Raw genomic sequence first — 18,603 nt, 5'->3', positions numbered from 1 at the left:
TCTCCTGTTCCACCAAATCCCAAAGGTGCTCTATTGGATAAGGATCTGGAGACTGTGGAGGCCATTTGAGTACACTGAACTCATTGTCATGTTTAAGAAACCAGTCTGAGATGATTCGCGCTTTATGACATGTTGCAATATCCTGCTGGAAGTAGCCGTCTGGTCGTCTGCTGCTGTAGTCCATCTTCCTCAAGGTTCAATGTGTTGGCAGGTTCAGAGTTGCTCTTTTGCAGACCTTGGTTGTAACGAGTGGTTATTTGAGTTACTGTTGCCTTTCTATCAGCTGGAACCTGTCTGGCCATTCTCCTCTGACAGCAACAAGGCATTTGCGCCAACAGAACTGCCGCTCAAGGCCGGCCAAGATGGCGGAGAGATAGGAGGTGTTGCTGAAGTCTCGTCAGGAAAACTTGAGGTTGGAGCATAAAACAACCAGTAACGCACAAATTAATACTTATGGATAAACATATATTTAGGACTGTTATTTAAGACGTTACTTCGAGTTGAGTTTATGGGCAGAAGAAAAAACAAGCAAGCACAAGTTGCTCACGTGTCATCTAAGTCAAGGATGGATCCTGATCAAAGTGAATGTACCCTGAAGCCTGCACTTTCGGAGGATGAACAAGACTTAGCGACAGGGGAAAAGTCAACGAACGAATGGTTTAACGTTCGGCCCAAAATGAGCGATGTCCTGGCAACTCCGTTGCCCGACACCCCAATAAAACCCAGCTCAAAAAAGTCAAAACGTGAAGGCATGGATAGTGACAACACATCCGCTGCAATTTTGGCCGCCATTCAAGATCTTGCTGGTAAATATGACAAGATGTTCGAAAAGATTGCGTCAATTGACCAAACAACTGCCGTTACTGCAAAACAGATTGAAAACTTGTCCTCGACCGTGCATCAGCTTGTAGCCGAAGTGTCCACTCACAAGGAAGCCCTTCAGGTTGTGAACACGGAGATTCTCGAGCTAAAACAGGTGAACGCAACTTTAAAAGAAGAAGTGGGAGTGTGCAAACGGTACAGTTGGAGGTGGACACTGAAACTACACGGGGTACAAGAGAAACCGGGAGAGGATGTTCGTAGTGTTGTGATCAATATCCTGAGCAAGGTGGTACCTGGTATCAGTGACAGAATGGATGATGCAGTGGATATCGCCCATCGTCTCGGCCCGCAGAGAAAAGATGGTTCGTGGAGATCCATAATTATTTTGTTTGCTCTTCGACGCTTCCGAGACATTGTGTGGCAGTCAGCCAGAGGATGTACTTTTCTGCGCGATAACAAGCTGCGATTTACAGAGGCATTGTGTCCAGAAGACAGAGTGGCAAGAGAGAAACTTTGGCCCTTGATCAAGAAGGCCAGAGAAGATGGAAAGAAGGCTTCCTTTCGCGGATCTTTTGCTTTAATTGACGGGAAGAGATATGACTATGCCGATGTTAAGTAGGCAAATAACACGGGTAATTCTGCGTTTTTTCCCGCGATCAGGTCGGAGTTAAACGATATTTAGCCAGATATTTATCTGGTTCATATTTAGCCAGAGTTTGATTTTTCAAAGGATTTAATTCCTAATTTATGTTAAATGCTTGCTGTGACTGGTATGCCAAGATTAAAAAAAAAAAAACGTTAATTTACCCATATTTAAATTCTGACATTTTTCTTGGCTCTGTCTAGAATATCCTTATAAAGAGTTATATAAAGATCTTTAATTTTGTTATATTTAAAAAGATGTTTTCTTTTGTCCTAAAGAATTGTCATAGAGGTTATTTTGTTTATTCTATGACTTAGTTGGTTGTTGTTCCTCCCTTCGAGGTAAGGTTTCTACAGTTTCTTCAGTCGTTGGTTTATACATTTATTCTTTGTTTATTCGTTATGGATTTTAAATTTAATTCATTTTCTGTTATGTCTTTGAATGTTAGAGGAATGCGAGATATGGTAAAGAGGAAAGCAATTTTTTTATTTTGTAAAAGCTGCGAATCTGATTTAATATTTCTCCAAGAAACACATTCTTGTGAGTCTGATGTAAAATTCTGGAAGAATCAGTGGGGAAATTTAATTTATTCTAGCCATGGCTCCAATCACTCAGCTGGAGTTTCAATCCTTTTGCATAAATTTAAGGGGCAGATTCTTGAGACTGCAATATCTAACGAAGGTAGATGGATAATCATGGCACTAAAGCAGGATAATTCTATATTTGTTGTTTGTAATTTATATGGATATAATTCTTTTTCTGCTAACAAAACATTATTTTCTCATATTACTCAAAAAATTATTGAAATGCAAATTAAATACCCAGATTCTTTCCTAATTTTAGGCGGTGATTTTAATGAATGTTTGGATAACACATTGGACAGATTTCCTCCTAGAAGCAATGAAGCTCTTCATGTGAATTCTAATAACATCTTATCAATATGTTCATCTCTCTCTCTTACAGATCCTTGGCGCTTTTTTCACCCTGACACGCAAGACTTTACTTGGTCAAATAGTAATTTGTCTTTAAAATCTAGAATTGATTTCTTTTTATTATCTTCATCAGCCTTACAATTTGTTAAAGATGTAAATCACTCATTTGCACCCCTCACTGATCACAATCAAATAATATTGAAATTAGGTTGTTATAAGGAGAATCCAAAGTTACGTGGTTATTGGAAATTTAATAACTGTCTATTAAAAGATGACGTTTTCAATAACAATACAAAAGAGTTAATTAAGAATATATTGTTAGATAAAATGCTAATTGGGTACAAGAATAAATGGGAATTTTTTAAGTACAGAGTCAGACAGATAGCAATAAAAAGAAGTAAAGAACTGAAAAATTTAAAAAATAAGAAAATAACAGAACAGATTAATAGAATAAATACTTTACTAACAGGTAACTTGTCTGAAAAAGAGAAAATAGAATTAAGGGAATTGCATCTACAAATTAATCAAGCTTATCTAGATATTGCGAGAGGTGCATTTGTTAGGTCCAGGGCTAAATGGCTGGAGGAGGGAGAGGCGAACTCTAGCTATTTTTTTGCATTGGAAAAAAGGAACTGTAAGAGAAATTCTTTGACTTCTCTCAATATCAATGGTGTTAAATGCACTGATCCTAAATTAATATCTAACTTTGTTACAGATTTTTACCAAAACATTTACACTTCTGCTTTTGACAAACATTGTAGTGATTATTATGTAAATAAAATTAAAACTTGCGTTCCAGTTATTGATCCTGAGTTCAAAACCTTTTGTGATTCCAATTTGACCTTGGAGGAAATTCAAGTAGCTCTTTATTCCATGAAGAAAGGCAAATCCCCGGGCAATGATGGATTAACCGTCGAGTTTTATATGCACTTTTGGGAACTAATTAAAGACCCATTGCTTTCTATGTATGATGAATGCATTGATCTAAAGGACATGACAACGTCAATGAAACAAGGTGTTATCTGCCTTATTCCCAAACCAGACAAGGACACCAATTTAATAGATAATTGGCGTCCAATCACGCTTCTCACTGTTGATTACAAAATTTTAGCCTTAATTTTTGCTAACAGATTAAAAACGAAAATTAATCAGCTGGTTGCTGAGACACAGTCTGGATTTGTAAAAGGTAGACATATCAGTAATAATATAAGACTTGCTTTGGACCTTTTGGATTATGCTGACTTCATACATTCTAAAGCTATGATTCTTTTCCTTGACTTTTATAAAGCATTTGACACACTTGAACACGGATTTCTTTTGCAGACCTTAAAGTTATTTGGTTTTGGTGACTTTTTTGTCAATGCTATTGAAATGCTTTATAGTGATATTAGTAGCTCTGTTTTAATTAGCTTCAACACCTCTAAAAGATTTTCTATTAACCGCGGTGTGAGACAGGGTTGCCCTATCTCACCCTTTTTATTTATTTTAGTAACAGAATTGCTATCGCTAAATATTATATATGAACGTAACTTAGAAGGTATATCTATTTTTGATAGAGAAATTAAAATCTCCCAGTTAGCCGATGACACTGCCTTATTTTTAAAAGATAAATGTCAGTTGTCCAAGGCTATAAGTATAATTGAAGAATTTTCATGTGCTTCTGGATTGAAATTGAATATGTCCAAATGTGAAATTATGATGATTCATGAAACTAATGATTCCTCATTAAATGGTATTTTGGTAAAAGAGACTGTAAGGTATCTGGGTATTTATTTAACAAAAAATTTAGCCACTAGACAACAGCTTAACTTTTCTGGTAGACTTAAAAAAACTCATAGCATTTTTAATCTTTGGCTACAAAGAGACCTTTCCCTTTATGGGAGGGTTCTTTTGACTAAAGCAGAAGGTTTGTCTCGTTTGGTATACCCCTCACTTTCTCTCTCTGTTAATATCCCTACTGCTAAAGAAGTTAACAAAATATTTTTAAACTTTATTTGGAAAAATAAATCCCATAAACTTAAGAAAACAGTTCTAGCAAATAGTAGAAAAGAGGGCGGACTTGAAGTGATTGACTTTGAGGACATAGTAAACACTTTTAGAATAAATTGGATTAAAAGATGCTTAAAAGACCCCAACTCTTTATGGTTTTTTATTCCAAACTCTATTTTCACAAAAATTGGAGGTCTTCCTTTTATTTTAAAATGTAATTATCTACCAAATAAATTGCCAATTGCACTGTCAAAATTTCACCAGCAGGTCCTTCTTTCCTGGAAATTGTGTTATTCCCACAATTTCTCACCACATAAATGCTTTTTATGGAACAACTCTGATATTAGAATTAGAAATAAATCTATTTTTCTATCTACATGGTTTAACCGAAATATAATTGGAATTCTCTCAATTTTTGATAAGTCCGGCAACTTTTTGTCTTATGAACAATTTATGTCTAATAATAATTTTCCATTACCTTTTAAAGAATTTAATTCTGTGCAAAAAGCAATTCCGTTAGGCCTAATTCAGCTTATAAAATCTCATTTAATGTTTAATGAAAATGTTATTAAAGAACCAGAGCTGATTTTAAATGGAATTAGTCTATTTGACAACAAATGTAATAATAAATATATTCGACAAATTTTTCAAAATAAAAAATATAATGTTCCTAAAGGCAAATTTTACTGGGCATCCTTCATTGACACAACAGACTGGAAAAAAGCCTGGCTATTACCTCATAAGTACTGCATTTCCAATAAAACAAAAGAGGTTCATTTCAAAATTCTTCATAAAATATACCCAGTAAACGGTACTTTGGCAAAGTATTTGGAGATTGACAGTTTATGCACATTTTGTAAGAGTGAAGACGAAACGCTGATTCACATATTTTTTCAATGTGAAAGTACAAAAAACTTTTGGAAAAACTTATATCTCCATATAGGTAACCACATTGCTTCTTCCAGACCCTTTCATCTTCAGGATGTCGTTTGTTATTATGGAGGTGGGGCTGATGTATCAGAGAATTACATTATTGACTTTTTTATTTTGTATGGAAAATATTTTATCCATAAACAAAAATTCTCCTGTTCGCAGCCTTCTTTTTCACATTTTTTAATAGAAATTGATGTTTTTATTAAATCTCTTAGATTAGTTAATAATAAGAAAAGTGATAGATTTTTAGTTCTTTATGATAAATATTTTGGAAACAGCACGGTTACATAAGTCCTCCTTTCCTCTTGCTGTATTTGTGTTATGTATGTTTAATTTTATTTATTTATTTATTTTTTCTCCCTTTTGTTTCTTTTTTTATTTAATTTTTAAAGTTTATATTGTTTATCCTGATCTGTTATTGTCATTGTGTTCTTTTGTGTAAATTGTTGAATTTTGTATGTTTGTTATTGAGGTCAATAAAAAAAAAAAAAAAAAAAAAAAAAAAAAAAAACTGCCGCTCACTGGATATTTTCTCTTTTTCTGACGATTCACTGTAAACTCTAGAGGTGGTTGGTTGTGCGTGAAAATCCCAGTAGATCAGCAGTTTCCGAAATACTCAGACCAGCCCTTCTGGTACCAACAACCATGCCACAATCAAAGTCACTTAAATCCCCTTTCTTCCCCATTCTGATGCTCGGTTTTAACTGCAGCAGATCGTCTTGACCATGTCTACATGCCTAAATGCATTGAGTTGCTGCCATGTGATTGGCTGATTAGAAATTTGCGTTAGCAAGCAGTTAGACAGGTGTACCTATTAAAGTGGCCGTTGAGTGTAGGTTTGCATGACATAAGCAAAAAAAAAAGTGAAAATAATAACAGGGTTTGAAAGAAGACGCAGAGAGGAGTGCAAAAATACATTTTAATAGAATAAAAATAAGATTCATATAAATACCCTGTCTCACTTTCTATTATTTCATGTCTACGCTGTAATGTTTGTTACTTTTCAACTTGTATATGTAAAAAAACAACACCCTTTCAGTGCTTTAGTAAAGCACATGTCATGATTTTGCCAAGTAGCTGACGATGCGATCCTGGTTTAACATCTGTGTTGATCCTGGAACATCATTGTTGTTGGAACATGTAATCCATACCCATTCCCTACCCCTAAACCCAATCATAACTGTAAATGAATTCCAAATCAGTGGGGAATAATAGTTGGATAACAATCATAGAAGTGCATGAACCTAACCGTAAACCTAAATTTAGCATAAACTGTAAACGTATCCCTTAATTCTGATTGGCTGATTTAAATGTTGTTCCAGGATCAACAAAGATGTTAATACAGAAACATGTCCTACTTGCTGAAATCAGGTTGGTGTTAGTAAAGCCATTCCACTCCATCCATACCACAAACTTTAAATCTTTAGTCTGAACCCTCAAATAAATCTGAAATAAATCTATTAAAATCCACATCCAACTGCATAGAATCACAGAGTTAGTCTCAGCAATCATATACATTAAAAATGAATATAGTAGTAACAATGATAATGAGAAAATGGTACAGTTGTTGTATATAGTGTCCTCCACTAATACCGGCACCCTTGGTGAATATGAGCAAGCAAAGAATGATGTTCAAAGAAGCGTTTGCTATTTTTCATTTAGGGCAGGGCTATCATTAATTTAGGGCGGGGCCATCAGTCACTTAGGGCGGGGCTATCATTCATTTCGGGCAGGCTATCAGTAATTTAAGACAGAGCTATCATTCATTTAGGGTGGAGCTATCAGTAATTTAGGGCGGGGCTATCAGTCACTTAGGGCGGGGCTATCATTCATTTCGGGCAGGCTATCAGTAATTTAAGGCAGAGCTATCATTCATTTAGGGTGGGGCTATCAGTAATTTAGGGCGGGGCTAACTTTTATTTAGGCTGAGGCCATCAGTCATCAAGGGCAGGGCTATCAGTCATTTAGGGCGGGGCTATCAGTCATTTAGGGCAGGGCTATCAGTCATTTAGGGCGGGGCTATCAGTCATTTAGGGTGGGTTATCAGTCATATAGGGTAAGTCTATCAGTCATTTAGGGTGGGCTATCAGTCATTAAGGGTGGGGCTATCAGTCATTTAGGAAAGGGCTATCAGTCATTTAGGGTGTGGCTATCATTCATTTACAGCAGGGATATCAGTCATTTAGGGCAGTGGTCCTCAACCCTCAAGCCACAGACTGGTACCGGTCCGTGGATCAATTGGTACCAGGCTGCAAAAGAAATCATGTATTATTTCCATGTTATTAATTATCTGAGTCTGAACAATCTTTTATTTTAAGAAGTCTCTTATTTTGAAAACTTGATTCCCATATTCTCTCGGTTACATCTCGGTCACTTGACGCCCAAATTTATCTCACATACAGTAAGAGTCAGAGTAAGTATCAGATGCCGTTGGAAAGTTGCTTTTTTAGGGGGAAAGGCCAAGTGAAGGACCAATGAACTGCCAAGGAATGGATCCACAACCCATTTGACAACAAATCAAGTAAATCCAGCATGTCAGTGCAAGAAGATCAGCTGATAGAGACAGAAAATGACAGCGGCCTTTTAGAGGCCATTCGCCTCTTTTCTAAAGTTTGCACAAGTTTTTTTTTTCCAATGAAGGTGCGCGCACGAGCGGTGTGATGTGTTCGTGCCTTCCAGGTGCACACAGTTGAATAAATCCCATGAGTGCACCACGGGTCATGTAACAAGAATGGACCGATCAGCTTCAGCTTGTATGAAAGAGCAATGTTTTGTCAGCTTGTCATCCTCTGAGAAAACGGTTGTTGGTCGCCTAGCAATTAGTAATTTAGGGTGTTGCTATCAGTCATTTAGGGAGGAGCTATCAGGCCCCTAGGGCGGAGCTTTCCATAATTTAGGGCAGGGCTACCAGGCCCAGCAGGGTTATCAGTCATTTAGGGTGTGGCTATCAGTCATTTAGGGCAGGGCTACCAGGCCCAGCAGTTCTTTAGGGAGGGGCTATCAGGGTGTGTCTCGTTCCTGCTCTGAGTCTGTCCATTCGTCAGTCTTCCTTAATTTTGTTGGCAATGCCCTTCTTTCAACAATCAAATCAGCTTCCAAAGAATAAAGTCATGCTCTTCTCTAATGTTTTTTCTTTCTCATTTCAGGACTGTTTCTAGTGGATGTACATCACAATATGGGTAAATAGGATGGTCATAACTTCCATTTCATGGCCACTTTAAAGGGCACCTATGGTAAAAAATCTATTTTTCAAGCTGTTTGGACAGACATATGTGTAGGTATAGTGTATACACCGTCTAACCGTATAAACACACCCAGTCCTTTTTTTTAATTTAAAAGCATAAAAACGGTGGACCAATTGGAGCGATTTTGAGACTGACCGCAACTTGATGTAGGAGTGCGGGTCCCCCACCAACCAATATTGACTGATAGGCGCGCATTACCATTGACGTCTGCTATTTTCAGTGTGAGTCAAAGCAATGTCACTAAAGGAACACCTTTGCTCTATTTTTGGATGTAAGGCTCATTGGGCTCAACACAAGAGCTTTCATCGTCTTCCTGCGAATGAGCAACAGAGATTTTACATTTAGCGGCCATTTTGTGCTGAACACGCACTGAATGCAACGTATTGAGATTCAGGCCATTGAAAACAGCTGATCCACCGAGTCTTTCAGCACTCTCTTTGAAAACACTCGATTGATCTCAGCTGGCGGATCAACGTTCACCACATGATCGCTCTCATCTGTGCCTTTGTTTGTAACTTTAGGTGGGTTTGCAAACATTTGTACTTTTCATTGGGTCTTCCTTAAACTTCAGCATTTCCCACAGTCACAGACGCTCCCTGTCATCTTAACTAAGTGCGGCTGTAAAGTGTGAGCACGTTGCCTCGCGTGCGCGTCCCTCTATTGAAAATAATTAACTGGCCTTAGTTATAGCCTCAGTCAAAGTTAATCCAGTGTGTGTGGTTATTTGTCTCCGTGTACAAGCTCGGAACTTTAAACTAGCACACAGTTGGCATAACTTTGTTTTGTTGGCGCAGTTTTGATCTGTTTTTGATTTGTTGAGAAGCCTTTATGATTAATTAACCATAACGAATTAAAGCGCGATTTATAGTGAAACCAGTTAATCATTGCACCACTTTACGGATGACGCATGCATCGTAACATAGCGGCTGTAAAACTCTACAAAAACACAAATGATTTTGTAACTACCACTCTGACACAATCTGACACATTCTGCTTATTGATTCCTCAACAGTAGTCCCTGCTTGGTCTGTGTCCAAGTCGTACATGTACAGCTAAATGCGGATCCTCTCACTCATGTTGCTTCTCTCTGTCTGCCTGTCTGTTGCCATACATAAAGCAAGGAAGCTCTAAGCTCCGCCCCCTTGTTAAGTTGGGCAGGAAGTCGAATTTAATTTTCATGTGAAGCAACACACCCTTAAAACAACGACCTGTGTACACGCCCCCAACACACTTATATAATGAACACATTATAATAAAAAATCTGAGTTCTGTTTTGAACTCAACCTAAACAGGCACACTCAGAAGAACCATAATATTAATATTAAATCTTAAAAAAGGGTTAACTAGGTGCCCTTTATGACAGCCTGGCTATATCACAGTGTTTTATAGATATGTAATAGGCATACGACTTTAAGAAGAGAGAATTATGAGTAGGGCAGGAGGTCATTCCAGACATTCCAAGTCTCCTGGATGTTTTGTGAGTCTCCCGCAAATGCACAGAGACTCCCGGATGCCCACAAACGAGTCATAATCTCACGGAAATCACGCGTCTACCTCCCGGTCCTCAAATACGTTGCGCACCTTTCTCACCCCTCCCCACTGCATCCATCCTCGCTCTTCAGACACGTCGCGCGCACCCTGTCAAACACCACCAAACAACCACCCCCCGACAGGACTCTGCAAAATAAATCGTGAAACTCTGAGGAGAGTTTACTCTCCCGTGACTTGTTTTAGCTCTTTTGGTCCATTTAAAAACTTTGCCGTGTGAAAGCGAACCGCACCAAGAGCAAAGAGCAACAATGTAACAATTTTAATCTCTGTTTCGGAACAACTGACAGGTGTGAAAGCACCCTTATTCTTAGCCACGTCACCTCTGAAACCTCATCTCCTACTCAATCTTCAATTTCAGTTGGAAATACATTATCATACTGATAAGTCTGCAGCAAATTCTGGTTATCGCTAACGCTAAACATTAAAGACTCTTTTTTTTTTGTCTTCTTTGCTGCTATTTACACGGTAGGCCAATGTTAGTGGAGGACACTGTACATTTTACAGTCACATACATACAAAATAAAACACAAAGTAACTAATTGGCAATAAAATATAAATGTACTTAAAAGGAAATTGAAGGGGAAATACTTTCTACTGTATTGCTTTGGTCTGTGCTTTTTTGAAGTCATTAGGTTGGGTTTGCAGACCGCAGGTTCAGCTCTGGCCACCAGAGGGCGCAGGTGAGTGAGAGTCGAGCAGCGCCGCTTCATTCATTCCCTTTGTGTGTTGCTTCACCAGCTCTAGCTCACACCAGCCGCTCATCATCAGAATCCAAACGCATCCTCTGCATCCGCCGCTTCACTGTCGGCTTTGTCCCAGTGAGTCGGAGACAAGCAGTCTTCAGGGTTGTAGTCCTGAGGGTTTACCCCAATGTCCAGCACCTGGGGGTTAGTGCGAGACTCAGCGAGCCTGCAGGGAAAACACACACACATATGCATAATTACACACATGAACACATAAACACACACAAACAGACACACAGAAACACACGTACACATATATATATATATATTTACACACACACACACACACACACACACACACACACACACACACACAAACACACACACAAAGAGACACACAAACAAATATAAACACATACGTATACATAAGCACACATTACCACACACACACAAACATAGACGCAAACATACACTCACACACACACACACACACAAATAGAAACACAGAAACACACACATGCACACAAAAAGACATACACAAACAAACACACGTGAACACACACATACACACATGCACACACACATTAACACCAATAAACTGACACATATACATGCACACAGATTAAAAACACACAGACACACAAACAAACACACACACACACACTCAGACAAACTGACACACATGGACACAAATATACACATTTAACACACAGATACAAACACACACATATTTACCTGTATATATTCACACATACACACACACAAACACACAAAGAAACACACACATGAACACACAAACACATACACACACACACACACAAATAGACACACACATACATACATTCACACGTGTACACACACACAAACAAACACACACAAACCCACACACAAACATATACATACACACATGAACACATATACACACAATGAGACACACAAACAGATACACACACATACGTATACAAACACACACACATAAACACAAACATACATTTACACAGATACATACACACACACACACACACAAACAGACACACAGGGACACAAACATACATACACATTTAACACAGAAACAAACACACACCAACACCTGTATATATTCACACACACACACACACACACACACACACACAAACAGACACACACATACATACGTTCACACATGCACACACATACACACACGAACATACACATGAACACACAAACATCCATATAAACAAACAGACAGACTCACACACACACACACACACACACACACACACACACTGAATGCGGGTAATAAATAAATAAATGAATGAGAGGGCAGCAGTCATATTTAGCTCATCAGCAGTGTTTGTGCGAGTGCAGAGAGCAGGAAAACATATGCAAAACAGCAGAAACTACACTTTAATGAAATATGCATGGAGAAGCGCTGCCTGATCTGCAGCTCCGCCACAGAGCATCATACACACTGTTCATGTGGACTTCAGAGTGTCAGAATCATCACAGCTGAGGAAACAGAGAGCAGTTCTCTAGGATGACATTAAATGAATCATTAGACTTTAAACACTTTGTTATGAGCTGATAAACCTTTAAAGGCAGACCTGCTGTGAGCTCTGATGTTAATAATCGATTGAATATGCTTTGGTTAATCCCATCTATTTACTTCAATTCAACTTATTTGTTTAAAGGCTCAAGACACCCTCAATTCCTTTTTTTTTTTTTACATTTTCAACAGATTTGTGTGTGCTGAGCATCAGTTAAGACAATGTTAGCACCTGTCAGCTTTAATTGTAGGGAAAACTGGATAATTTGGAGCTTTTGTCAGCTAATTTCAGCTTCCGGGTTTAAAATAAATATTGGGGCGGGATCAAAAATGGTGATGTAGCGCAAATCTGCTAGTGGAGAGATGACATGTCGGTTTCTCATTAATATTCATAGCTGAGTTTCCTTATCCTATGAGAAAAGCCGGCTTCTTAATTATTCATGACAGCATGTGCTTTCCAAAGGCAAAGCAGACCTGCCAAACTGTGATACCCAATGACTGGGTGAGACCGCGTCTGCACGGCACGGCTCGTATGTGTTTGTTTCCATGATCCAAGGGGTTTGCTGTATGTTTTTCCCCACGATGCTGTCTGGCAAAGCTGTTGGTTTGCAGCAAGCATTTTTGTTGGAAGACTTGTACGAAAATTGGAGAATGGCAGACTTTATCTTTTATCAATTGAGTTTGTTACCATTCAGACACATCGCCTATATCTGTGCTGCTGTGTTTGCCTATTTTTAAAATCCTCCAGATTACCGACAGGCCCAATGGTTGAAATAGACAGGGCAAGAGACCTGAGGATTGAGGAGGGGAGAAGTCCTCCTCATTTATAGTGTTTATATAAACATAAATATCTTTATAATGATAGAATAAATTGTGGTTATAAGTAGGGCCAGACAGAATCTGTAGACATTTTTAGATATTTCTGCAAAAAATGTAAGCCTTTAAATGTCACTTTAAGCTGAATACTATGGTTCGTTACCACTGACTGGGACAGTACGGTACAGTTGGAGTTGGTACGGGTCACCTTTATCAGACTTGCGTTTCCACTACCAAGGGCACCCTTTTGGTGAGCGTGGTGTTTGACAGAAAGTTTCAGTCGCATCATTTTCACTCGAGGAAATGTCTATAATAAAGCTGTACGGGTCGCTCACAAATCATATGAGAAGCACTTCTCACAAATCAGACACTTTACACACATAAAAACTTGTGTGTAAATGTTCATTACTAACTTTTCTATGAACAGGGATTCAGGAGGTATAATGCTGTGTTCACACCAGACGTGGAATGCGCGTAAATAGCCGCGTGAACATTTGAGTTTACTCGCTTCATTCGCGCATCAAACCAAGCTTCATTCATGCGTCAAATTCACTTCAGAACAGACGTGGACTCGAGTGATGGGCAGGGCTTCTGTCTGCCCGGTGACTCTAGCTTCATTGCTAAATGGCTAACATGGATTTAATTGAGAAAATAACTTTTTATGTGCTTTATCAAGGCTGAAAAACAGTGTCGATATGTTTAGGGCCGAGTCTGAGTCCACTAGATTCTTTCAGAGGTGCATCCAGCTCTGTGAGCTCATAAACTCCTCCAGAAACTTAACCTGGATGATGGAGGCTTTCAGCGGTGCTTCTGACTAAGCCCAGCTCAGTTTGATGAAATTTTTGTAGGTGTCGGCTAGAGGCTTTACCCAGGGACACCAACAACAGGTGTACGTCACAATCACGCCCCCACAAAAGCAAGCTCCTGATTGGTTAACGCGGCGAGAATGTCCGCTGAAGTTCAGACCTTCGAACTCGAGCAATACACGCTAAACGTGCATCAAACACGCAAAAGGCTCAATTGGCGTTGCCCCATTCACGCCACGCAATTCGCGTGTATCGCGCCGCAGTATGTCTATTCGCACGATTTCATTGACCTAACATGTAAATCACTCGTGCTTGATGCGTGTTCTGCGTCTGGTGTGAACGCAGCAAAATAATTCAGACATCAACTGTATTTATTTTAATACAAAAAAATCTTTAGTCAACTCAAATCTTTTTAATGTCTTTGTAATGATTGATCTTTAGAGTCTGACACCTAGCTAAATATTCACATACTTATTTTATCGGTCTCTTTTAACGTGCTAAAGCAATCACTAATGATATAGGAGAGACATACAGAATAATCACAGTCCTCCTGATCCCCCTCTCTACACAGAGATCAGATTTACAGGCTGCACAAAATGTGCCCGAACCAGCCAGCAGTATTCTGTTCTTTACAACCCTAAAAATAGAGACTAAACTCTGCGGTTGAATGTCACATCATGTGAAATCAAATCTCTGAGGACAGAATGAAACCTGCGCTGTGGAAAATAACCAAAAAAACAGGAACATCCCTGGGAATAATCGCCATGGTAACCCTGCCAAACAGATCCAGTGCACTTCAGCATAGCAAATGCTGTATGTGTGGTTTTAAAGGTTTTCTTAAATGTCTCATGCGGGTGCATTTTATTATGTCAACAATATAATAAAACTATTAAATATTATTACATATTAAAATAACTTTTTCTAATGTAATCTATTTACAAATATAATTATGTAATGCAGGCAGCATGGTGGCTCAGTGGTTAGCACTGTTGCCTCACAGCTGGGCCAGTTGGCTTGGGTTTCCTCTGGGTGCTCCGGTTTCCCCCACAGTCCAAAGACATCGCTATAGGGGAATTAAATAAACTAAATTAGCCGTAGTGTATGAGTGTAAATGTGAAAGTGTATGGGTGCTTCCCAGTACTGGGTTGCAGCTGGAAGGGCAACCGCTGTGTAAAACATATGCTAGAATAGTTGGCGGTTCATTCCACTGTAGCGACCCCTGATGAATAAAGGGACTAAGCTGAAGAGAAATGAATGAATATATAGCTAGAATACAGTTCATTGTAACATCGTGACTTTAGAAGTGGCAAGAAACAGGCGGTTGATCACAGGACGATGTAAGAAACGATGAAAATGAGGTCACTTTACTTGAAGAGGGTGTTCATGAGACTGTCAATTTGTGCATGCGTATGACAGCTGTTATTAGGTGACATTATCTGTGTCATTTTGAATGCAAAGGAGATGTCTTTGTCATGACATCTTGACATTGACAAGACAACATAACTTGTCATAAACCTGTCATAAACATGAGACCATTATAATTGTGGCATGAATTTTACATCAGCGCCATTAATATTAATATTCCTCTCAACCTCAAATACAGTGGTACACATTAAAAGTCAGTAAAATAATAATAATAATAATAATAATAATGAGAATGATAATAATAATGATAATAATATCAATAATAATAATGACAATATCGATAATTATGATAATAATAATAATAATAATAATAATAATAATAATAATAATAATAATAATAATATCAATGATAATATTAATAATAGCAATAATAATAATAATAATAATAATAATAATAATGATAATAATATAAATTATAATAATGATAATAATAATAATGATAATGATAATGATAATAATAATAATATCAATAATAATAATAATGATAATAATGATAATATCAATAATAATAATAATAATAATAATAATAATAATAATAATATCAATAATAGTAGTAATAATAATAATATCAATAATAATGATAATAATAATAATAATAATATCAATAATGATCATAATAATATCAATGATAATAATAATAATAATAATAATAATAATATCAATAATAATGATGATAATAATGATAATATCAATAATAATAATGATAATAACGATAAAATCAATAATAATAATAATAACAATAGATTTTATTTAAAGCACCTTTCAATAAACTAACTTTACAACATATAAATATATACACAGTTAAAAAACAAAAAGAAAGCAACAGTAAAAAATGGAGTAGATCATAAAATACAAAGAACCAAAATACAAGAGTCATCTCATTACATGTTATTGACGCTGTTATAAAATTAGAGTATTGAACCTGAGATGACATTTTAACGACAAATTCAGTTTGTTCCACTGGAGAAAAGTTATTAAAAATATTCATGACACAATTATAATGGCCTCATGATTATCAGATTAACGTGCCTTGATTATTAAAGTGTCCTGACAGTCTTATGAACACCCCCTATAAGTAAAGTGTTACCAAAACATGAATTCTACTGATGTTTCTATAGCTCTTGGCAAAAAACCTTGCCTTAAAATCCATAAACAGACAGGGTTTTGAGCCATGAGGATGAACAGATGGGAGAACTGGACTACAGTTGTGGATAATGATGATAATGATAATGATTGTGTGAAAACGTGGATCACGACGGATGAGGACAGACTTCACTACAGCTCATTTTTACCTGTGTTGGACTCAAAACTGTCCAGACTGCGGCTGAAGGGGAGTAAACAACATCAGCATCAGAAAACAAGCACTCTTAGGCTAAGGCTACAACAGAACTTACACATTTTATCAACCTTTCTAATACCTTTTGGGTTTTTTTAGGGGGAAAGTTACATAATCTCCCTTAGAGTTAAACTGTTGAGTTTAACCCATTTTGAATGGCAAGAGCACTTTTAGAGTAGCTTAGCATCAAATCATTGAATCGTATTAGACCATTAGCATCATGCTCCAAAAATAAAAAAAAGAGTTTATTTAAAGCTTGACCCTTCTGTAGTTACATTATGTACAAAGACCATCGGAAAATGACAAGCGGCTATTTTCTTGGCCGATATGGCAAGGAACTATACTCTCATTCAGGCGTAATAATTAAGGATCTTTGCTGTACTATGGCTGCAGCAGGTGTAATAATATAATGCAGCGCTGTTACCTAGCTGGGGACTATTTTTAGGCGCTGCATAATATGTTTTTAAGACACATCTTTGTAGTAAAGCATTTAATTTGTGAATATCACTGTCACTTTTTATGCAATTTTTGTGATACTTTTGCTTATTTACGGTTTTATTAATCATTTCGGTGTGACTTTTGGCTTGTTTTAAGTAAGCTTGTAATTCTGTGTTTTTATTTGTTGTTGTATATCTTGTAGCACTTTGAGTTTAGGAAAAGCGCATCATAAATAAAATGTATCATTATTAGAACTTTTGAGTGAGATGCTAATGGTCTAATCTGATTTGATGATTTATGCTAAGCTAGGCTAAAAGTGTCCTCGCCAAACTGAGAGATCGGCTAAATGGTTTTCAAAATGGTAAAACAGTTTCACTTTAGGGGAGTTGTAAAATGAGCCAATTTGCAAAAAAAAAGAAAAAGTGCAGTGTTGCTTTAAATGTTCCAGTTCTCCTGATAGAGTTTATTGACCCCGAAGGTTACAGTAGGGTTAATGTTGGGGAATTTAGGTCAGGGTTGCAGGTAACTGGTCAGAATATGTGAAACTGACCTCCTGACCATAAGGGAAAATGGCTGTAAGATTCCTTATTGAGCAAGAATGAAGTCATTAACCACTATTAGGCTGCATTTACACTTCAGATCTTGATGGTCGATTCCGATTTTGTGACTTGTCTAATTTTATATATTGTTGTCTCATATATATATATATATATATATATATATATATATATATATATATATATATATATATATATATATATATATATATATATATATATATATATATATATATATATATATATATATATGTAACCCCGCCGGTCCTACAACCGCTCCGAGCTGGAATCGAGCCGGCGACCTCGGAGTCGGTTGCTCTAACAAGGAGGCTAAAGACCATGGCCTCTAGCCTCTGTCGCTAGAGCACCTTTAGAGGTCAGAGATATGAAGTTTACTTGCACAGCACTCACTAGCTGGCCTCCGTTACATATATATATATATATATATATATATATATATATAAATATATATATATATATATATATATATATATATATATATATATATATATATATATATATATAAATATATATATAAATATATATATATATATATATATATATATATATATATATATATATATATATATATATATAAAACAGTATTATTATAATTATATTTTAGCATTGGCTAATGAAAATAGATTAATTGTTAGTTCATGTTAACGCATTAACTAATGTCATCAAGCACAAATTTGGAAGTAAATAAAGTAAATGTTGAACCATAAATGCTGTACAAGTATTGTTCACTATTAGTTTCAGTTATAAATACATTAAATATTGTAATATAATAACTAATGAAACCTTTTTGTAAAGTTTGGAAAAAAATATCTATGTAATTTATTATTGATAAATATTATTATATGTAAATGATAAAAATCTATATAATTTATTAGAATAAA

At 36.7% G+C, this 18,603-nt stretch overlaps 1 protein-coding gene across 5 annotated transcripts in view; it reads right to left on the bottom strand.

Moving 5' to 3' along the window:
- Window positions 1–6,221: 6,221 nt before the first annotated feature.
- ldlrap1b (low density lipoprotein receptor adaptor protein 1b) overlaps window positions 6,222–18,603 on the bottom strand; it is a 75,208-nt gene continuing 62,826 nt past the window's right edge. Inside the window, exons 9-11 of one of the 5 annotated variants that reach the window (XR_015505443.2) lie at window positions 16,663–16,694; window positions 6,663–11,024; window positions 6,222–6,433 (exon numbers count right to left, since the gene is read on the bottom strand). Coding sequence is in view for 2 of the 5 variants with exons in the window: in NM_001080635.1 (NP_001074104.1) it covers window positions 10,880–11,024 (145 nt within the window). In the remaining 3 variants the exon portion in view is untranslated. 5 annotated transcript variants of the gene reach the window in all.

The sequence above is a fragment of the Danio rerio genome, chromosome 13 (genome assembly GCF_052040795.2).
Source record: "Danio rerio strain M-AB ecotype USA chromosome 13, GRCz13ab, whole genome shotgun sequence".
Taxonomy (NCBI): Eukaryota; Metazoa; Chordata; class Actinopteri; order Cypriniformes; family Danionidae; genus Danio; species Danio rerio.
This window is presented reverse-complemented; position numbering and strand designations above follow the sequence as displayed.